The 23,561-nt window shown below is 41.1% G+C and overlaps 1 protein-coding gene across 3 annotated transcripts in view; it reads right to left on the bottom strand.

Moving 5' to 3' along the window:
- Window positions 1–21,232, bottom strand: part of TOM1L1 (target of myb1 like 1 membrane trafficking protein) — a 28,087-nt gene extending 6,855 nt beyond the window's left edge. Inside the window, exons 1-10 of one of the 3 annotated variants that reach the window (XM_040081580.2) lie at window positions 20,832–21,232; window positions 19,849–19,942; window positions 16,934–17,025; window positions 15,763–15,847; window positions 13,532–13,610; window positions 7,446–7,595; window positions 7,059–7,178; window positions 5,447–5,554; window positions 4,822–4,938; window positions 1,816–1,949 (exon numbers count right to left, since the gene is read on the bottom strand). In XM_040081580.2, coding sequence (XP_039937514.1) covers window positions 1,816–1,949; window positions 4,822–4,938; window positions 5,447–5,554; window positions 7,059–7,178; window positions 7,446–7,595; window positions 13,532–13,610; window positions 15,763–15,847; window positions 16,934–16,943 — 803 coding nt within the window. In that variant the 5' untranslated portion in view covers window positions 16,944–17,025; window positions 19,849–19,942; window positions 20,832–21,232. Of the gene's footprint in view, window positions 1–1,815; window positions 1,950–4,821; window positions 4,939–5,446; window positions 5,555–7,058; window positions 7,179–7,445; window positions 7,596–13,531; window positions 13,611–15,762; window positions 15,848–15,929; window positions 16,011–16,933; window positions 17,026–19,848; window positions 19,948–20,831 lie in introns of those variants that run through there. The other 2 variants (XM_040081581.2, XM_040081579.2) reach the window with 2 other exon arrangements.
- Between the last annotated feature and the right edge of the window lie 2,329 nt (window positions 21,233–23,561).

Genomic DNA, 23,561 nt, shown 5'->3' with positions numbered 1-23,561 from the left:
CAGGTTACACTGAGCATCCAGAAGGTCACTGTGTTTCAGCACCAGGAGCCCTGAGTTGTATGGACAGATGGATAGACAGTTTATCCAACTGCATTTGCTATTCAGGGCAACTGTACAAGGGAGACCCAGAAAAAGAGTATAGCTTCATGAAGAAACAGCAGGAAAAAACCTTTCCAGCTGTAGAGCAGAAAGTATTTATCTGATATCCAGGAAGGACCAAGAAGCTGCAGAGACACTAGAGGGAGGCACTGTTGCACACATGAGCTGTTGGTTGCACAGTGGAGATTGCTCTGGATTTAATTTGGATTCTACATTAATAATCAGAAGCAGAAAATGCAGCACGACTCATCTTCCAACAACACACTCAGTGTGAAACAGATGCAGGTCATAAAAATCAGCTGGCTCTTTACACACCTCATTGTTCAGAGGGAGACCTAAAGAACAGATCTTCTGCAACACAAAATTAACCAGATACATTTTTATACTAATCCACTCTGAAGTGTAAAGGATCTGCATTCAGATCCTGTACCATACAAACATTACATTACTAGAATACAGTAGTTTTCTGTCCAAATTAACCACTCTTTCCATCACCATGTCTTCAGTGAGGAATCTGTTGAATTATACCCACAAACTCCTATTCACAGTTTGAGGTTCCCGGCCTTCAGTATTCATTACTTCTAACAAAAATGTAAGCCTGCATCTGACTTCAGTGGATTTACACAAAAAGCTGAATAAAATCCCTTTTTTGCTTATTAAAAGGAAAACCCTCCTAAAGGAAAAGAAAATCAGTGAGCACACAGTTCTTTCAAGACAGCTGCTATGAAATCCACCAACACTACAGTAGGCAAGATTTAAGAGTAAATGAAAACTTAACATTGTCATGATTAGGCCCAAAGTTGTTTCCTAACACTTAGAAGAATCAGTGATATTTTCATTGCAGCACTCAGAAGTGGATTAAAAGGAAAAGATGATTAAATTCTATGAATTTGCTAAATTTAATAAAGAATAACGGCACTTGATGCATAATGATTCCTAGAACACTTTTTAGCCATAGAAGAGATCAACTTCTTAAGATGGAAAGGTATCTCCTATTAAATAAGAACACTCTCCATTAGTATACTCATGGTATTTTGGGGAACAAGACTGAAATTTTAAATTGAAAACTAATTCCAGTTTTGCCAGCATCCAGTCATGCTACCAGTGCCGTAACAGACAAGTACCCAGGATGTCAACAGGAGTACTGCTGTGCTTTCATGTGTGAAAGAAAGAAACATTTTTTGCTGTAAGACAAGCAGAACAGTATGTTTCAATCCAGCTGAGAACAGCAAGCAACTCTCCTAAGTGTGCAATGAGGCAGAAGGCTGCTCCGTGGCCAATTCCTGCAGTAAAACTGTCAAAATTGTTTAGAAAGGAGGACAAGTATTCTTTCCTGGAAGCACAGACACTTAACAGAGATAAGCACCAGCACCAAAGGATTTGTAGCAGCAGCTGACAAATTCACTGGACTCTGCCAAAAAGGAACATCAAATTCCAAATTATTTTTGTGTGCCTCTATCTGATTTCCTGCCCATACTGTTAACTTGCTTCATGCCACTCTAATGTTTCCTAACTACTTTCCTGAACCATTTCTGAAGTGTTTAGGAGGCAGCAAATACATAATTTTCTCTTTTTGCAACCATATTTCTTTTCTGAGTTTAAGTATAAAATCTGTCTCACTGGAGAGAATCAACACTAGGCATAGGGACCATTGCTCCATTAAGAGCATTTATTCAGGTAGGATTCCAAATTTGAGGAGAGAGGCCCTGCACTTACCTTTCATGTCCCAGGAGGACATTATTTAGATCTTCATTTACTTGTATTAGCTCAACAATCACATCTTCATTCTCCACTGTCACCAGCAATTCCATGATCCTCTCCTGCATCATCCGACATGTCTTGTACAATTTCTGCTCAAGGCAAAGGAAGGAAAAAAAAAATAAAAATCCTAACTGTGGTCTCTCAGTATGTCAGTTCTGGAGATGTTGATAAGACACTCAAGCACTGCAGAATCATAGGCAGCATTCCTTAATTTACACAAACCACATGGGTACCAGCCATTGCAAAGAGAACAAAGTCCACGTCTTTGATCTCTGCAATACAGGGTCACAGCTTCCACCACCGCATCACTCCTACACAACCCCCACCTCTCCACCCACCTCCATTTCTAAAGATACGTGTCTCTAAAGTCTAAATTACAAATTGCAAAATAACAAAGACCCCTCTGGGTGATGTAGAGCCAATGTGATTTGATCCTGCTTGAAAGTGATTAAACTCAGCAGGATACTTGGATGTAATCCTGTTCAATAGAAGAAAAGGCAATATTAGTCTAAAGGTCAGAAGCACTCCCTGACAAATCTCAAGCTCCAACTATTGATTTAAGTGGGAAGTCTGGATAAACTGAATCTATGGATTTTTGAGAAAGTCACACAAACCTTAGAGAATCAACAGATAGGAGAATTATGACAGTTTATTAAGTAGAATTTTGCATTATTGCCTGATGAAGTGGAAGGCAGTCTGTTTATATTACTTCCCTCTGCAGATTTTATATGTTCAAAGAAACAAATTCTTTGGCAACAGGAACTTTAACTCAGCCAACATTTTTTCTCCTTCACACTGCATTTGCAAATGCAGGCTGGCTCAGCTCAAACAAAAAAAAAAAAAAAAGAGGGGGAAATGACTCTATTTGCACACTACTATTCAGAAATTGCTTTGATATTCAAAGTGATCTGATTTTTCCTCAAAAAAAATGCAATACTTCATGTAAATTATTTATATAAAAAGAAATTTGCACCCCTTTGCTAAATCTGTGTCAGGATGGGAGAGTGCTGTACTTTTCAGTACTGTATCTTCACGGCCCAGGATAAAACACACAAAAATGTGTTAGCCTTACATCTGTAACTACATTTAAAACCTTTGCAACTCCACATTTTACTACCTGATCCACATTTTAAAAAAGTATATTTCTTATGACTCCATTACACAGGCAGCCTGGCAAATGTCAATACTGAATAGAGAAGGAAATTGAGATATGCATTTCAGACATGGATTTGCCTGAAAAACTGGAGTTTTTACAATGATGGAGTAGCAGCTGGAATAACAACCATCAGTGATTCCAATACATCTGTGCCAATTCTTACCAGCTGCTGATCTGGACCCAAATTCCTGCTCATCCATTCACTATCTGTTCACGATGTCTATTCACCATCCAGTACAAAAGTTTGTTACTCTTCTTGACTGATCCTAAACTATTCTTTAACTACAATTATTGGCCAGCACACTATTTCCAGTGAAATATGATATCTTAAGCCTTGTCCAAAACAGGGTGGGGAAAGAGAGGAGCCGGGCCACTAATGAAGATAAAGAACTATTAAGACACAATGTGTAACAAGGAGGTCAAGTTCACCTTGTTACAGCTTTTATTGAGGGGCTCCAGATAATCTGAAGGATTGAAATCAATGTTTCCAACACACTCAAAGTCTAAACAAGAAGCTCTTTCAATAAAGGATTTTGTTCTGTGACAACGAAAAGTCAAATCCAAGCAATGCAGGTAGTGCCACAAACAAAAAGAGAACACTAAGCATCATTCAAGGAACAGGCTTGGCCATGCCTGATGTTTTACACCACTCCGTGCACAGGGGGAAAAGAACAGAAAGAACAACAGTGAAAGGAATGAGTTTTCATTCACTCTCCCATATATGGGAACTCCACACCCTGTCCTCAACCTTTTGCCAACAATTTTATTACTGGGAGTGTCAATAAGAATCCACCGGTTTACTGTGGGCAGCTGAATCTGTGCACTCACATACAGAAGTGCCATGGCAGGAGACAGGAAATAAAAGACAAACTTTTTGTTTCCCAGCCTTGTCATGGACTGGACAGAGATGGTCAAACATAATTAAACAGTGTATTCTCAACAGCATCCAATAAGGGCTTGTTGCAAAGGAAACATTGGGCAGGAGAAGCACACTCAAGGCTTGCAAAAATTAGATCAGTTCTTCAAAACACTTAACGCTGCAAAACTGCCAAAAATGCTTCCTTATTGTAGCAGTTTGGAGGTAAGATTAGAAACAGAAGGATATGGTAAAAGCTTTTTAAGTTCTTGCAGACAACATGAAACCAAAAAGCTTCCATTAACATAGGTCACTATTGCAATGCTAAAGTAATACTGTACTTTTAATTTCTAAACTGGAAAACACAGCATTAAGCACATAATATCACAGAAGAAACATGTACAAGGTCACTGTCGCATCACTGGACTACTGCAATACACCTCCTTCAGGCTACACTTTAAGACCACATGAATTCCGCTGTAGCACAGCAAGCTCCCAACCTCTGAGGTCACACACATAAAGCCAATGCTTCATATTCTTCATTTGCCCTCAGACTGCCTCTAAGGGACTGGTGATAATAAAGAGAGCTCTGCAAACTCCAGGACGGATATGAGAGTGTCACTGTGTCATCATCTGTTCTACAGCTGGAATGTTCTCGGGGCTGTTTGACAGAACATGCTCAACAGAGAATGCTCCATTATGAAATTCCTTTGCCACTGGAATTCCCTAGAGCTTAAATTTGCATTGCAAGCTGTATTGTCCTTTCCTGACTATCGAGATGTCAAGGGAAGGTGAAGGAGTGTAAAGCAAGCTGAGCAAAATGAGACATAGAAACGTGTTGTTGGGTTCCATTTGTCAGCCTGAATCCAGATGTTAAAAAATAAGATATAACTCTTTAAAAAGCAGCTATAACCAAACCAATAGCCCCAATCAATGAATTATCATGTACCTGTAAAAGATTCATATCATCCGGATTTTCAGAACCAGGAACATTTTCTTTCAATATTGATGACATGACTCTCACGTTCATTTTTGCCATATCCAGTTCACTGTACAGTTTCCCAATCTGTTGGAATTCAGCAGGAGAATGTTGTGTAGGTGAACAGAGCAAGCAGAATAATTCTTACCTCTGAAACACACTTTCTTTCCCATTAGGTATAACATGCAATTAATTAGAATTATTTTACTCTGGTAACGTGCCATGGAAATGAATGGAATTGGTTCATCTTTTAAATGTGCACTCAAACTAAGTCCTCCTTTTAGCTACATATAGGGCAAGCAGGAATGGAAGAGAACTGGCTTTTCCTTCCTGTTTTTTATAATAACATTTTCACACAAGCTGTATGTGAAAGTAAGTTTGGCTTTCTCGCTTATCTCTGAACAGGCTTTTATCAATTTGCGTAACATCACTGTAAGATGTGATTAGATATCCACACACTCGAGTAATTCCACAAACCTAAAAGCAGGAATCCAGTGAACTGAGGGTCCCTCCAGTGGCACCCATGCTGCTCAAGTCACACATTCACAGCACATTTCAAATGGACCCACCCTCCCCTAAACCTGCAGTGTTGCACCTGCTCCGGAGTCAACAACAACATTGGGCCTGTGGGAAGAGGCAGGAAGGAACTTTTGGCAGGACTGGCAGAGGATGGGGATGACTTTCCACAAGGCCGGGGTGAAATCTGTGAAAACACAAAAAACCCCAGAGCTTGGGTTGAACAAAATTGCAGCAGGCATCCTGCTGAGAGAGGAACACTCTCAGACTACACAAACGGGCAGGAGCTTCTTAATCAGTGCTCCTAGGGAATTTGTTGAGCAAGTCCCAAAAATAAATCTCATGGCTATTTTGTTATGAAATGAAGCTTGGAAATAAAAATATCTTTAGAAAGGGTTTGCAAGCAAGTTCCATCACAGGATAAAGTAGGAATGGCTCAAGAAGAGGCTAGCAAAGAATAGTTAAGCCATGTAAGAGCAAAGAGTCCTTCCCAGAGTGCCACTGCAATTTTGCAGTGAAGAACACTTTGGAATGTGATCACACTTGGAAGCAGTAGAAGGGCTGGAGGGCTGAGTCTGGGATCTCAACAGAAGCTAAAATCCAAAGTCTCCTGGACTGAAAAGTATGAACAGTCTGAGAAAGCTTCACCTACATTGCATCTGAACTGACCACTAAAAAAAAAAATCAAATGTAAACCCCAGGCTGCACTACACACTACAAACCCTTCATTTCCTGGTGACTGAGTTGAAAACTGTGTTCAGGTCTGCTGAGACAAACAGAAGGTTTGCCACTGATTTTAACTGGCAAGTACATGAATTAGACAAAATAATCTCTAATGTACTAGGTGAAGGAAAAAATTAGGATCTATTGAGAGCATTCTTCACACAGCTTGGTCAAACAACCTTTAAATACATAAGATTTTGTGCACTCCACTATTCAGCCAGCAGATCAAACTCAGGATAAATCTAAATTATTCCTGTCTGCACTGATTATAGACATCTAATTTTGTAACTTCAAGATGCCATGCAGTGATGGATGGCTTTCATACTAACCAAAGCTCTTGTGAAAATTCTTCTTAAAAAGAGAAATCTAGAAAGAATGGCATTAAAGCATGTACCGTATTTTCAGCTGCTGTACAATGCTCAAACCATATTTATATTTAATGTCCTAAATACCACACAATACTGCCTACAACGTAGGCTTAAATAACACTTACTGTGCAAAGCTGGAGAGATACGCACACAATAATCTTTTCTTATAGATTTCTACATCTCTCCATTTAATCGTCAAGATAGACGATGCTCATATTCTCAACAGTACATGTTTTTGTGAAAATCTTACTCATTTTTGTTGAGGCTTTCAGAAGCTGACAAGTTTGGAGCACTAAGCACTCATTTATTTTGAGGTAAACATCATGCACTAATCTTTGAAAGTCTCAAGACAGAGATGCTTCATTCCCGAGAACATACCCATGAATCTGTACTTGGAAATGAAATAAACTACTATATAGGTCAGGTTTCTTTGCTGTTACCTTAGCTGTTATAACTGAAACACTGATCCCTGCTCATGTGCTTAAATAGTTTGCTCATATTCTGCTCTGAAGCATTTAAATAAAAACCCCAGGTCAAACATGCCTTCTGTGTCCCTAAAATTAACACATCCCATTTCTGAAGTGTCCTTGTATATCTCACCTTAGATCCACCATTGCTGGTGTCAGAGGATGGAAACTCCACTCCTTTCTTCAGCAATTCTAGGTAAACTTCTTTTACCTCGCTCACATCCACCATCCCGTGAAAACCTCGTGCCCAAACCTGGTTTTGAAATATCAGGGACAGTAACAGTCACATAAATGGTCAGTCAGTGGGTCAGTTAAATGCTTTTAAAACTTGTGGTCCTAAAGACAGGTCATTCCCTTCTTCCACTCTGGGTAACTCTATTCAGTACAACAGGAACCACAACAAGCTCCAGAATTAAGGTCTGCTTTCAGAAGAGGTTCCCAGGACTTAACAGGCTGTACAATTAAACATTTACCACATGGCAGAGACACTGTGAACACGCACAGTTTACTCTGGGCTCACCATGATAAAGGTCAGGATTTTCTCCTGCATGTCAATGGGCAGGTTGTATCTTGGGTTCAGCAGTTTCAAAAGCTTGTCTTTGCAGAAATCCTTCTTCACAACTAAAGACTGGAATCTTGGGCCACAGTTCTCCATACACATCTCAAGCAGCTGCAAACACAAAAACCCTTCTGTTACACAAAGAATAGGTGGGGAAAAAAACCCACAACTCGATGTTTTTTGTTTATTTTTGTTTAATTTGTTTCAAGGAATTATAGGGAAGAGTAGGAATGGATATGAGCAGACAGCTACTCACTAGAATGCCCGATGAGGTCACTGCAGGGAAACAGCAGCTCCCTGTGTGCTGTCGTACCCGCACAGTCCAAAGGAGCTGTGCCAGCCAGAGTGACACTATTTTAACAGAGGAGCACGGTCACACTTGTTTCTATGTCACAGTACTTACTGAACACAAGGTACCTTAACAGCAGGAAATCTGCCCATATCTTAAAAAAATTACTTGTATGGGTTCAGCAATAGAATTAATTCACTGCCTAGCACATAGGTACCTTGATCTGACAGATTCTAAAGAGCTCTGCAAGAGAAGAAAATCAAGTTACTAAATGCCTGTCCTCTAATCTGCTCTATAAGTGAGAGACTAATGATAAAATAGGAAAGAACAAATTCACCAGCTTGGAGCACAATTTCTGCATGTGTTTCAAAGGTCACACTGATCTGAAACAGATGAACTGAAATGTTCCAATTGTCAGATTCATCTTCATGACGGAAATCTACTTCCAAAACCCTGCATCAAAAGCTTAGAGCAGGATCCCTGCAAGCACCATGCCTGCCCTATCAAACACAGCAGGATGTGGTAAGGACATAATACTTCTCCCTTGTACAGCTGGAGGTGGTTGATTACAATTGCAATTTGCAGAAGAGATGTCAAAAACTGCCATTACATCCCAGTCACCTGGGACTTGACAGGAAACTAGGGTCAATCAGATCAGGTGCAGAACCACGAACAGAACTCATCTTGCCTGGCCCAAATCTGAAGATGGATCATGACCCACAGAGGGAAAAGATGGTACTCTTGTGCTTCTTTCTCTTGAACTGCAGCTTCATTTTCCCTCCCAACATAAGAGGGAAGATAGAAAGGTGAAAGAAAAGGGCTGACATTAACAAAATGCCGAAAAATTTCATGTGTTTTGAGACAAAACTTGCTTTGAATCTTGTAACAAGACATACTCTCAAAAGTATACACATATTTAAAGGGATGATATTGTGATCTTGATAAAAATAGGTTAAATATACTTTCCTATTCAGAGCAGACTATATTTGACTAAGTGAAATAATTTCAGTAACTCATTTTCTAGCCTCAAGACTCAGATTTTTCTCTCTGTGTGATTAGAAACTTACAGGAGAACAGGTTTAAGACTGGAAGAAAATATTTTGCCAAAATGAAAACCAGGTAGAACAGAGTCACTGGCAGACTGCTGGGCAAAAAGCTAACTAAGAGATAATTACAAAAACATCTTGGCTCAAAACATTACTTTTCACAGAGAGTACATGAAACGTACGCTAATGAGCCAAGTCATTTGCCTCCATAGTACTTCAAAGATGCTTTGTGTAAAATATTTTCAATCCAGTGCATGGGAAACTTGTTATACTACTCCCTATTAATAATTCCCTACTTAGGGGACTGAGTATTTACCTGCTGAATGGAAGTACTGAACTAATGGTCTGGATCCTCCACTCAATTATGCCAGCCCAGCCCACTCACTCAGGGTAAAACTAAGCTGGTATAAGAAAAATAAGAATTTGACTCAATTATTTTTAACTGGACTATTCATGAACAAGCTACTTTCATGCTAATAACATCTTTCGTTAGAATTTCAATATGAGCAAATAGGACTCCAGTGCAAATAGGTTTTCATACACCCAAGCACTTCCACTGGAACGAATAGATCCAAGCTGGCCAAGCCAACCAGTGCTCCACACAGCACAATGGAAACTCAACAGAAACATGTTTTAATAATGAAACTGGCAAATTAACTTCAATCAAACCATTAAACTTCCTGTCAATGGCAAGAAGTATAGGTTGTTGGAACTGACAGAGCTGCTGTGTTCCAGGATCTCGGAGATCTGCACTGAGCATAAAAAGCCATGTGTGTAACCCAAGGCCTCTGGTTTACAGGACTGAATCACAGAACTAAAATGATAAAAGGCATCTACAGAGAGGTGAAGCCAAAGTGTGAAGCAGAAATGAAAAATGGGAGGAGTTAGTGAATACAGCAGAAAGTCAGCTATGTTCCTTATCAACAGAGACCTCACTCAGACTTCAGGACTCGCTAAAGCATGGGTTTGCATCTAAAGCAGCCAGGTTTGGTCCATAAAGCTGAGCAATGTGTGCAGCTTATGAGGGACAGACCTGAGGTGGCTGCAAGAAAACCCAGATGAACAGTTTGCTTCTTCAAATTTCTGACTCAAGGGGAGCAAGCCATTAATCCACCTCCAGGATTACACTCCACTGAACACATCCCAATGCCTGCCCAGCTGAGGTTTGGAACTGCAAGATGTTGTTTCCAAACCTAGCATTTAAACCAAACCGGTATGAGCAGCTCTTTCAGCTGCCACTCACCAATTACAGTGCAGGGACTGGGTACACTTGATCAAAGTTCAGCATTTCAAAAACACTGAATTTTCATAAGTCTTGTGTTTTTCAGATTTCACATTTCAAACACTGAGATTTGGAAGTCTTTTGCTCCCACTCAATGCCCTCTTCTTCTTTGTCAACATATACCATAAAGTATAATAAAATAGAGTAATATTCTTTTAATTGAGGAGCTGGAGGATACTCATGATTTTGTTTTTTAGATCCTCCACTTTGTGAAATGTTAATTTAACAAACTAAAATCTGAAGGCCACATGTGCCATGCTAATTTTTTTCTACATCAGAAAAAAATCATACACTATTAAAAGGAAAAGTGAAAATATTCTTAGGAAAAAATACCTGTCAAAATTTAATTCTAAGCAATTATAGAATGGCTTATGTTGGAAGGGGCCTTCAAGATCAACTAGTTCCAATTCCCCTGCCATTCAGGTTGCTAAAAGCTGCATCCAACCTGGACTTTTTCATTTCCAGGGATGGGGCATCCACAATTCCTCTGGGAAAATTACTTCCTTTAAAATATTTTGCAACAATGTCATACAGAGGTGAAACAGTAACTTAATTTTAAATTTTCGCCCACTGCTTTGAATGCAGGAGTGAGAGGGGCACATTCAATAAAGAATTTTCCCATGTGTGTTCAGCTCCCAAGACCTTGCAGGTATCAGAACTGGGGCACTGCAGCGAATGCTTTATAAAACCAAGGGAGATCTATGCAGGCAGCTGAACAGCTGTCTCAGTACTCATTACATAAACAGAATTTATGTATCTAAAGTCTACCAGCAATAAAAAGTCAAGTAACACACACATAGTCTGCTGGATTCCTGCCTGAAAGTTCTAATCCTCTCCATTCTGATTGCACAACCACCAGTGCCAGCCCTGATCTCTCAGTGTTATCAAAGGCTGGGCATGAGGCAACTCCATGGCCTGACACAAACACCTCCATCCATGTGACTCCACAGGAACTTCAGCCCAGAGCACCTGAAGCCAAGCCAGCACATTATCCAGCTGGCACTCAGCCTTCTTCCTCCAAGTAAATACAGCATCATCCAAGAGCGAGGAGGAGGAACACACTGTTGAGATTTAACCCAGCTCAGGAACAGAATCAGGGCTAACGTGTGCAGTCCAGCTGCTTCCGTGAAGATTTTCACACTCCACTCTGTGCGTATCCTTTGGGAATGAGCTTCATTAGAAATATTAAATTCAAGGATGTCAAGGTTGAAGAGATAGAAGTGGATCAAAGTGCATTTCTAAAGAAATGTGATTTGTAGATCCTTCTTAGTTTTATCTAATGTAGGTAGGAGACACAATCTGATATAGAGTCTCAAAAGCCAGAGGATCACATTTACCACAACAAATACAGGCACTAATGGTCCATCCAAAAAGAACCCTTATTTTTGCAAAAGTCTGGGAGGAAAACAATTTTTAAGAGACAAGAGCTGCACAGGAGGGAAGGGCTTGTGTTTCAGGAATTGAAAATTATTTCATTTTTTCCATTTGCAATCAATTGCTATTGTCACCTAAGCATTTCAAAACGGAAAACAGGAACAATTTCATTAAGGCAATTAAGATGATAAAAACAGAAGATAAAGCACATAGGAAGAGTGATGTGGGAAAGGTAAAAGCCACATATGGCCAGCAATGAGGTCATCAAAGGAAAGATTTTACACATGCTGAAAACATGGCAGTACTGGTAAAAAAAAAAAAAAAAAAAAAAAGAAAAAAAGCCAGAGGCAGGGGGAGAGGCAAGGCATAAAAGATCTTCTTACATAAGAACTAAAACTGGAAAAAGAGAGAGAGTTAGAGGAAAGGTTGGAAATTATTCAAATAAAAAAAGAAGGAAACAAGATTAAGGAATACAGGGAGAAGAAATCTGCAAACAGAAGACAGTAGCTGGGCCAAGAGGATATGACTGCCTGGCAGGCAAGTTAAAGGTGTGCATGGGAGTGGGTGAGGACAGAGAAAGGGGCTGGAACAGGACAGGAATTACAATCCCAGCTGAACATGCTGCATGCTCCATCTGCAATACAATGAGCTTCCAGGTCAGTGATATAAAGTTCCGTCTTGGACAGACCGTCTGGAACAAGACCCTTCTTCCACTTTTATATACTCAAAAGCTAAGCTATAATGTCACCTTGGGTATATCTGCTCTGTAAATACCCAAGGAACATCTCCCAAACCTAAACCCTGGGTTATCAGCAAAGACTCAGATAATCAGAACATGACCTTGCTGCACAAGGACTGCAGGAGACAGACCTGATACAGGGATTGCAGGTACAATGGAAACTCAGTGTTTCTATTATGCAAACACACTGAACACACAAAAATGTGACTCATGAGACAGTGGAGGAGGAAACCAGGGAAGAAGTGCGGAAATGGAGTAAGCTGAAGGTCTATATTGACAACTTTAATGATTATCTGCATCTCTAACTTGTCAGGAGACATCTGGGCAATTGCTAAGTGACCTACAATTTGGCACTATCCATCATCCATCTTCTTTAATCGTTTCTCAGCACATCTTGATATAGATAATGATTCTGCACAACAAATACCAAACCCATGAGTAATAGTACTCAGTGATGCAGACAGGCCTCTAAAACCTCAAAAAAGGAAATGGTGAAGAAAATACTTCTAGCCAATTAACAAAAGACTAAAATCCTCAAGAACTTAAAATACAGAAGATATGACTCTTTCCACAGTCGCACTATTGGTAGTCTAGAGTAATTTAAGTCAGAAACTCAGAACTTAGAACAGTATTAGAACTTCCTGCATTAACATACTTCAGTAAATCTTAAATTGACTGAAATCACAAGAGCTCCCCAAACCCTGGGGCAGTTCAGGAACACTGTCAGATTCTTCACATTATAAAAAAATGAGTATATTCCCAGAAACTCCAACCTTTAGCCGTAACACCTGAATTTGACACAGCTCACCCTGCCTCTCACTCCCTTACTTAACTCAACATGGTTACCTTTTCCCTTCAAGCTTATCATTTATACGTGATAACATTACCTTTTACCAAGCACATATCACACATTCCACCATGCCGTACACTGTACTTAGTTTTACTAAGGTGAGTACGGCAAGGTGAGTAATAGAATGCTCAAATACAGCCTTCATGTAATATCCTAAGCTTCATGTCTTTCACAAGCAGGTGGGGCTCTCACAAAAGGACAGTCACTGGAGCAAGTGAGAACTATCCTACTTTTACAGAGATCAAGTTGGCTCTCCACCTCCTCACCCCCAACCACAATTTGCATCATCCAGGAGTCCATGGAATGCCAGCAAACATCTGATCTGCACTGTGGCAGTGCTGTACACACAAACAACAAAGACTGAAAACATCCTGGAGAGTTGTGTCAGGGATAATTTGCATGCCACCTTATCGTTTAGACTGTTTACCTTCTTAGTGTCTAATTAATATAAACATAGCTGTACTTACAGACAAGGTAAGCCTGATCTCCTTGTGGTTACAGTTTTTTGAAAGCTTCTTCTTCAGTGCTTTAACTGCATCTTTAGGCCTGTGACAAGAAATGGAAAAGTTACCAGTGAAGTTTTCTAGTTCATAACATCATCCAAGAACCAAAAATACCATCCTGGGATATGGGACTAAATCTACCCATGAGTTTACACCCACATAAAACCAGAGCAATTGCCCCATTGATTTCAGAAAAATCTCTTCAGCACTGGAGCAGGGCAACAAAGCAGTGAATCAGGTTTGTTACTGCAGACTATGCATTACTCCAGAGACTTGTGCAGAGAAGAAAAGTTATTCTCCTCAGCAAAGTCTGCTCCAAAATGATATTTTCCCACTGTTGTACAATTGAATTACTTATCTAGCTTTTATTGCCATGAAAGGAAATATCAATTGCCAGATGTATCAAGAGTTGGCTGGTAGTTTTCATGTATGATGCAATTAGAAAATATTCTCCTGGGAGTGCTGTCAGGAGTAGGGGTGTCATGGATAACTTCCAATCTTATAATTGCAGGATGCACTTAACTCATCTGAGTAATTACCATGGATGGATGGACAACGCACTCCAGCCCAGAGATAGGGGCATTTCTAGCCCAGCCATTTTCATTTCTATATATACACCCCATATCTTTTAACTATCTGTGTAGGAGGAAAAGGGAAGATGGTATCGAGGTTATCACACGTGGGAAGTAGTTTTGCCTCATTAATATGGACTACCTCTAGTGTACAATTATTAGGGCCAGCCCAAAGCTCATGATCAACATAAACAAGATGTCCTAACGTCTCTTTAGGATCTCTCTAGAATCTAAGATGGAGCAATAGGCCCAAATACAATGTTTCACTAAAAAGAAAAAAAAAAAAAAAAAATTGTTGAAAGCATTTCAAAGTCAATGAAATTAGGTGGGTGTTTAACATTACTGCATATCTTAGTTTTGATGAGATGTATACTTCATGAAAAAAAAGAAGACATTTCACTATTTTTCTTAATCATATGTCATATCCAGGCACATCAGTAGAGCATCAAGTGATGGATGGGAGCAGGAGAATGGAGAAGTTTCCCTTGCAGAGAGCTGTATTACAATTCCACTCCTGCTTGCTTCCCTTGCTGAAGCATCTGGAAATGCTCTGGTCAGGAGCTGGATATTGCATTAAAATAACCATTTGTCTAATTAGATGCAGCAGTTCTGCTGCTCCTACTATCCTGTTACAGACTGTGACTAGTAGTAGCTACCTAGGAGGAAGTTACGGGTTCCTCTGCAAGCCTAAGTTGTGCACAAGAGGAAACAGATTATTTTAAAAAGGCTCTGTTGCATGGAAACTTTACATAAAAACTAACACTGAGGGTCAAAGTGTGCTGTTGTCTATGGCAATAACCAGAAGGAAGTGATTATTATTGACATTCCAAGCACGGGTGAGAGTGTGGAATCCAAAACAATGAGAGGAAAGAAAAGTTGATACAGAAAAAAGAGACACCTGTGCAGAAAGTAAGCCATACCTCATTGTCCTGGAGAAAACTCTTCAGGTACTGTTAAAATATGCCTCTGCTAGAATGAGTTCTCGCAATGCAATGCTGAAGCAGATCTTACATGAGAACACGTTTCTTCCCCCCCCCCTTTTATAGGTGGAAACAAGAAAGCTCAGAGCAGCAAGTGGCTGAGCAAACCTGGATTTGGCCGTTCAGTGCTAGAGACAGCTCAGTCCTGGGAGCCCTGGGTGCACAGCTGGATGGGATGGATCCCACTGCACAGGATGCCAGGCTGTGCTTCACCCCGGCTGCAGCACAGCCTGGCAGCGACACTGCACGGTGGGGAACTCGAAGGCAAAAGCCAAGAGTTTTAAATAGTGTTGTAGGCACCCAAGTGCTCAAAGCCTTTTTCCAGGTGGGTTTGCAGAGCACAGGGGTACCCGTTCAGCCTGACGAGCTGTACAGGTTGTACAAAATACGTCAGACTCAGATGAGAAACCTTTGTCACCACTTTTCTCTAGCGTGTGTCTACGGGGAAGAACCTCCGAGCCCCAATCCCTAAAAGCCCCGACGGCCCCGCGACAGGCGAAGCTTTTCCTTGGGAGCCAAAGCTATCTGCTCTCTGCGCTATTTCGTTTCGGGCCACTTCACATCAGCGCCGGCTGCTCGATGTCGCCCCGGCCTCGAGCGGTGCCACCTCGGCGCCCCGCCGCCCCCCGGCCCGCTCGCTCACCCCTCCTCCGTGGCGTTGATCACGTCGCAGATGTGCATGAACTGTCCCCACTCCTCCGTCTGCAGCGCCCCGAGCGTCGCCCGCTCTGAAAGGCCAAGGGGAGCCGGGGGTCAGCGCCCGGCGGGGACAGACGGGGCGGCGCGGGGGCACCGCTCGAGGCCACTCACCGACCAAGCTGCCCACGGCGGTGCTGAACGGGTCCCTCGGAGCCTTCCCGAAAGCCATGGCCGCTGCCGGCAGCGTCCCGCGGGCTCTGCGGGGCGGCAGCCCCGGCCCCGCCGCCGGATCCGGCCGCTCCCTCCCGCCCCGCCGGGCGCTCCCTTCCTGCGCTCGGGCGGGGCCGCCTCCAGGTGCTGCCGCGGCCCCTCGAACCCGATCCCGGCACCGCACCGGCACCGCCCCCCACCCCCGGCGGGGCCGGGTCCCACCCGGGCATCCCCCGGGGTAGAGGTCTCCCGGACACCCCGCGGGACACGGCAGGGATGCCCTCGGACCGGGCTCCCGCCGGAGCATCCCCTGGGATACGGCTCCCCCGGACACTCCCACCCGGGCGTTCCCTGGCATCCCCTGGGGTCTCCCCGACACCTGCCAGGACACGGCAGGGATGCCCCCGGGCCGGGCTCCCCCCGTCCGCGGGATCAGCGGTGACTCGGGGCCGACCGGGGCTGCCGCACGGACGAATCAGGCCCTCGCCCCGGCCCGGACAAAGCACCCCCTGACATCCCCCGGTCACACAGCCACAGGCTCATTTTCCTGCCTCGTGGCCAATATTTAACCTGCGAGCCCACCCCCCAGAGGCAGCGGTGGCTCAGCCGGCTCCCGGATGGGATTTCCCAGCTGAATCCGCGAGAAAATTGGCGTTTCGTGAGGCAAAGCTCAGAAACACCCTCAGAACCCCTTCTGCTGCTGGTACCACGCTGCACCCCATGTGCAGACACAGTTTAAACCTCTGTACCCACTGCTACACAGTCCCCGGGGCTGCCTCTGCTCCTGCAACCTCCCTACAGGCGCTCCCAAACCCCTACATTCTATTCTGAGCCACACATTTAAAATGAATACACGCAAAGATCTCAAAGAAACAGGAAAAAAAAAAAAAAAAAATCCCTACGGTGCATCCAAGTTACATTCATAAAGTCATCCTTTGTGTTCTGCAGGAACCACTAACACACACCTTTCCACATGTGGGACTTTCTTGCTACAATTGATGTCAACGACTTCCATTGTGTCTCTTCATCACAAGTCTATCTCACACCTGTACAATACCTGGGAACGAAGAGAAGATGAATGAAAATTAAGATCTCAGCTGTAATTTTTGCTGGCCGAGAGTTGTAATTATTTCAGTATCAGACACACACAGAATCACATTAAGTAGCCTTTGAGTAGAGCTTAATGAGTCATACAGTCAAGACACGACATAAGCAAATAAATTACTTGCCTAAAATTAGAATTTAATGGATTAACAAGGCTCTATTTGCACTATGAGTTTTTCTTAGCAGGAGCTAATCTTACTTTCTTTTGTGTTTTGTACAACTCTGTGTCCCCACCTACTGGATGGTTTTAACGTGAATGCAGAAACCCACATTTTTTAGTGTGTCTCTCTATGAAAAACAAGTCATCAAAGAACTCGTAGGCAAATTTATCATGTACTGCAAATGTAGGAGTCTTTTTCTTACTCAGTCTGTAGTGGATGGGTGGAATCCATCATGCAGCCCAGTGAGGCTCCATTTGAGACTGATCTAATGAACACATCTCAATTTTCCACACTTGTATTATCTTGTTATGTGGGTAAAAGCCAGACACCAGCTGTCAAAACAGGAGTCTGTTTGTTTATGCTTGTTCACAAAATTTTGAAAGACATCCTCAAAACTTAGGTGTTTAACTCATTTGCTCTTTAACACTGGAACTGTAATGAGGGCCTATTTAAATTAGCCCTTGTTAAACCTGCAATGTGAGTCAAATCTTGTTTCAAAGAGCATATTTAATTGAGCTGATCAGGGGAAAAAATCCAGTGGAGCATTTTTTCATTGGAATTTACTGATTAAAGTTACTCATTGAAATCAGGTTTTGGCGTAGATCTGTGAACTCCTAGTGAGCTTCAGGTTCTGCTTGAAACAAAACCTCTCTGGCTCTTCAGCCTTCTCAGGGCTGGAATCCTTAGAATTCATGAGATGGCGGTCAAAGAGTCCCAGGAGAGCCCTAGTGCAGTCCTTGCAATTTTAGTATTATTGAAGAGATACTATTACATTTAATTATTACTATTAATGGATATTTTCTGCCTCTTGCAAGCACATAGAGTGCATTATAAAAAGAAAGAAGGAAAAGGTTAAATAATTTCTCCTTGCAAAATGTTTTGAAACGAAAGTGTTGAGTGGTGCAGCTTCTGTCTGCCTCAGCTCTGATAACGTATTATACCAATGTAAGCAGGATTGTCAATGTGATTTCATTTGTACCTGAGATTTTGATGATGCTATGTCAATTACAAATAAAAATTCCCAATTTTCTATAGCTATTCAGAGATTCTTTTTAAAATTTAATTTTGCTGGCTTTACATTTCAGAGTTATATCTCATTAATTAACTTTAAAAATCACACCTTTACCTTTACTGAAACAGGTTTCATTCTTGTTTTCAAAGAATCATATACACACACAGGGGACATTGAGTGAAAAACAGTTGCCATTCATAAACTGATTTATGGTATTGACCTGTACCTGCTTTTATTTGTTCTATAAAAATTAAAAACCACTGTGATGATTTTTTTGGTTTAGTTAAAAAATGAAAGATTCTTAAAAGGTCCTTATTCATCAGACATTAAGTGAGGAGCTGCAAAGTATTCTCTCCTCCATTTCCCAAGGGCTGTATTTAAACTCATTGCCTTCACCAGAAGCCTATTTTAGTGTGACTCTTCCTTGTTATCCAGCGCAAGCGATGCAGTTGTTGGAATTCTCACTGTGGCTCATTAGACCAGATGCTGGTTATGGCCTGTGCTGGGAGCTTTGCTTGAACAAACAGCTCCAGGGTTAAATCAAATCTCTTCTGCATCATCTCCATTAGCTCACTGCCTTCAGATAACAGCAAATTTAATCAGGAGCTATTTGGGCAAATTAAATTAATGTTTGGGACCCAGTCGCACTAAGAATACAGAGCCGTCCCCAAATATCTATTTAAGTAATTACTATTTTATTGGGGGGGGGGAAGTAATGTTCAAGTGCTGTTGTGTCAGCAGCACATTTAATTTGCCTGCGTAAAAAAGGAACAGACGTGGCAGTGCCAGAGGGAGGTAGACGCCTGCAGGGGGCAAGCTTGGTCAAGGAATCTCCTCATTTTTCATGCAGCAGCTACTTGAAGCGAAGGGTGGTTTAGGAAAATCCCCTCTCAGCCATATTGGTTTTTCTCTTACTCACTGAGCTTCAGATACAGCTCATTAGCCTTGCAATGTTCTCTTTCAATTTGAAATAATAATAATAATAAAAATCTCAGTAAATGCAATGCCAAACTCTTAAAAGGCAGGAGGAGGTCAGGGAAGTGGCATTTTTGTGGATGAGAGTCAGGTTTTCTCCCACTTGGCTCTGCTGCATTCCCTGGATCTCATGCCCTCAGTGGCTCTCACTGACCTGGGACTTTCAGATGAAGTTGGACAAATCTGTATTTCTCCCCCTCCTAAAACACTGAAAATTTCAAATGATTTTTTTTTTCTTTAATAATACACTACAGCAGTCTCAGCTAATTTGAAACTAAAATCATGTCTACCTTGTTTTAAATCAGGGAGAGGCTAGAATCTTGCAGAAAATAAGTATTTTACATCTACTTTTCCTGGTTTAATTTTCTGGGTTTTTTTGTTTGTTTGTTGTGGGGTTTTTTGTTTTGTTTTGGGGGGTTGTTGGTTTGGAGTTGTGGCTTTTTGTTGTTGTTCAGTTGGGTTTGGTTTCTTTAAGATAATGTATAATAATACATTAAATCCCTCTGGGATTTTACCTTCACCATGTGGTGTTAATCAAAAAACTTTCCTCCCTTTCAGGAAACAACTCTCCTTTTATCCTGGATCAAAGCTGGAGGTAAAGATTCTGTCATATATTCAGGAAACTTACCTAAGCCTTTCTGAATTTCACCTCCTCCGAGACAAGGATGCATCCTCCAGTTCCCTGAGCTTCTTTCCAGAGGTGAATTTTCCTCAAATGGAGTCTAGACTTAAAAAGAAATTATGAAATTATTATTATACTGTGGAATATGGTGAGCCTTGACTTAAGTTTTCTGTAGTAGGGTAAATATTAAATACATGTTATCCACTGGAAGGTAGAATCCTCAGCTTGACTCTCACAGGAAAACTCACAAAGAAATAAAGACTCCCTTTATCTTAAATTATAGGAATTGTAGATAATTTTGTCATTAATAGGATGCAACTGCTGCATGTATGTATGTGTGTATATATATATATATTGAAAATTAGGTATAAACTTGATAATTCAGATTTATAGGAAACTAACATATGAGAAGCTGGGAACTTTTCTATCATCAGAGAAAAGTGGCAAACAAGTGGTTCTCATTTAAGCTGACAATAAAGAATATATGAATTAGTCAAACTTCTCTTTGCATTAGAGGCTACCTGAAGAAGTCTATTTTGGGGGAAGTGCTTTGGGAATCTGAACAGTTGTAAAACACACTTGCCCAATTAAATCAGGAATGCTTTTTGAGTTACATGGCACTGGTGCACAGCAGGACACTGAGGTCACACATGGTACACATTGCTATGTGCTACAAGTTTAGTTTTTTCAAATTATTTAAGTTCATGATAAAAATTTCTTATATCTCACTCTGAGGTGCAACACATTTCTCTGCCTTCAACAAGCAAGCTTGAAAACCCTAATCTGTGCACTTTTTAAAATTAAAAAATTACTTGATAAATGATGAGGTCTTCAGATTGATGTTTTCATCTATAAGTGTGCTGAAATGCAGAAAAAAAAAAAAAAAAAGTCTGTTGTTCCAAAAAACCCGAATCAGCCAATATCCAAATCCTTACATCTTAAATGCGTGGTATAAGAACTTGAGCTATAGAAATCAACAAGCATCATACCTGAATCAAGCTCATATTTTCAGTACCAGGAACAATCTTGATTAGTTGGGCATCATTGCAATTATCAGCATGAAAATCAGTCCTGGATGAAATCACATCCTCAGTCTCTGCCCATTAGCAGCACGTATGGCCTTTACCATGAAGTTCATTTTTCTCTTCATCACACTCCTATTACCACCTGAAACACAAAACATCTCTCAGGAAGAGCTTAGTTAGCACTGCTGCTTCTCATTTTCTTAGTGCTTAGAGAGAAACAAAAACTAAACACAGATCCTTTAAAAATAGATATAAAGAAAATAATTTTTGGGCACTGCATCCAAATTAAATAATTTCAGCAATATTTGGTCGCCCGCAAATAGTTGTATTGGCTACTGGAACAAACACCCAAAAGCTTCATGGACTAGCAGAAGGTCATCAGCCATAGAGCCCTGGTTCCAATCCAAGCCTTCTCCAAGCCATGCCATGCCACACTTCTCACACGACCCCCTCCTGTCCCAATTAACCAGGAGTCTCAGCTGAGCTCCCTGCTGGATTTTAATTACAGCATTATTAATTCATGGGGGAAAAAAAAAAATAAAAAAATTGAGAGATGTTTCAGGCTGGTTGTAGCAAATTAAAAGGCAGGTGCTTGGCAGAAAAACTCAGGAAGGATTAAATAAGTGAGTGGTGGAGATTTAGCTGCTTTTCAGTGAGCAGTGTTCAGAGTACCAGTTACCTTTCTGCAGTGCAAGGGAACTTCTCAGCATAAAAATAACAATTGCAACAGGTTTGGCTTTGCTTTTTAAAAAAGCTTATAGATGTGTGTACTTAATTTGGCTTTTAGCTTTTTCTGGAGTCATTTTGCTCCTCTTTCCTCTAAAATCAAAACCACTATTTTTTTAGGTTGCTAATTTAAAAAAACTGTGTGATGCCAAAGTAAACAATGGAATTAGTTGTTTACTCAGCAATTATTACACTGAGCATCTCTCTTAAAAAAAAACCAAACCAAAAAACAAACAAACAAAAAAACCCCCACACTAATTTACATCTCTTGTAAGGGATAACAAATGTCATAACTTTACTAATAACATCAATTGCCTGACAAAGCAGTTTCAAAACAAGTCTGAATAAAATAAATGCATTACAGCAAACACAGGCAGGATCTGAAAAGATGCCAAGGTCAGGATTTTAAGAAAAACAAGGAACTAGTGCCATTATTCTGAGCTCTTCATCAATTATTCTGTTCCATGGGAGTCTTTATCTATGGTCTCAGCAAGTCTCATCCATCATGGTGACGTGGAGGATGTCAGGTGAATGGAGGAAAGAGGCTTTCAGCAGAGAGTGTGGTCATTTGGATCCAGGTTCTGTCTGCTGGAGTGGTTTTCTGCTTGAGAAAAAAAAGTTACAGGTTATGCTTTGTGTGTTGTGGTGGTGTGTGGTTTTTTTTTTTTTTTTTTTTTTTTTTTTTTTTTTTTTTTTTTAAACTAACATATATATATCATTTATGGCTTCATTCTCTTCAGAAATCCATTTTGTATTTTTGTCATGTGTTAGTTCCATACAAAAATGAGAATGTTGGGATTTCCCTAATGTTTTTGTTTTTCTTTAACAAAACAACAGAGAAAATTTTGCAACTTGTTTAATGGAAAGAATCAGCCATATATTTGCCAGTTAAGAAAATAAACAAATAAATGCAGATTTTAATTCTGTAACCCAGTGGAAGTTAAGAACACCTTTCCCTGTTTCTAAGGGAGGCAAACGTTCACCTGGGCTCTTAATGTGGACACAGAAACAAAGTCTGCTTGTGGTTGGACTGAACCTTGTGAGTACAAAGGATTCAGATTTCTTGGACATGGTCAGTGCAGGTGGCTCTGATCTGTGGGGCTGCTACACAGCTCCAGCTGTTAATCTGGGGATCACAGATTAACACATGTGGCCTACATGAAGATTTGTGGCACTGTCACCTCTGTGCCATCCTGAGCCTCCAGTTTGTGGGCTGAGGAACACACATCTTTCTCAGGGAGTTCCTTTGCACTTCAGGTTTATAGCAACTGTTGGATGGTGACCTGTCATGCAGCCTGAGCACACTGAAATTAGCTTCAGTACAGAGGGAAATTGCAGAAGGTACATTCTCTGTATCAGCAGCTGGCTGCTGCTCTGAAACTTAAGGTCAGAATCTCTGAATCTCTGTTCAGAAGAGCTGTAAACATCAGAACACACTCCCTGCTTTGGCTGCACCTCCACACTGATGTTTTTCGTAAACAGTGTAGTACATTTTACTCAGGGAGCTGGAGCAGTGATGTTTGCAAGACCGTGCAGCTACAAGTAATTTAATGTTGTGTGAAACACTTATCATTACGTCTAAAACGCACAGTTCACACGCTGCAGGAATCCCACTGCTATTTCCAAAAGCTGAGGATGGTTTGGGATGCACTGTGCATACTCACTCTAAGAGACAGCACAAGTCTTGTATACAAACTGGAAATTTCTGCTTGTCTGTGCTTCATCTTTCACCCCAGCTATCTCTGGGTAATGATGCAGTAATGTCAGCAGTGGAGGGTGGTTTTTTTAGTGAAATATTTAATACAGAAGAGTATCAGAATTATTTGATGCTTTGCTTTTTCCACCACGGTCAGTATGTCAGAGGTGTATGTCAGACCATCACACCAAGTCTGCTGCTGCTTGCATTTATGGTCACTCCTGAAAACAGGCAGTTCTTCCATATTTTCTACGAATTCAGTACCCTAATTT

The sequence above is a fragment of the Hirundo rustica genome, chromosome 18, assembly GCF_015227805.2.
Source record: "Hirundo rustica isolate bHirRus1 chromosome 18, bHirRus1.pri.v3, whole genome shotgun sequence".
Taxonomy (NCBI): domain Eukaryota; kingdom Metazoa; phylum Chordata; class Aves; order Passeriformes; family Hirundinidae; genus Hirundo; species Hirundo rustica.
Note: the sequence above shows the minus strand (reverse complement) of the source record. Positions and strands in the feature narration are given on the sequence as shown.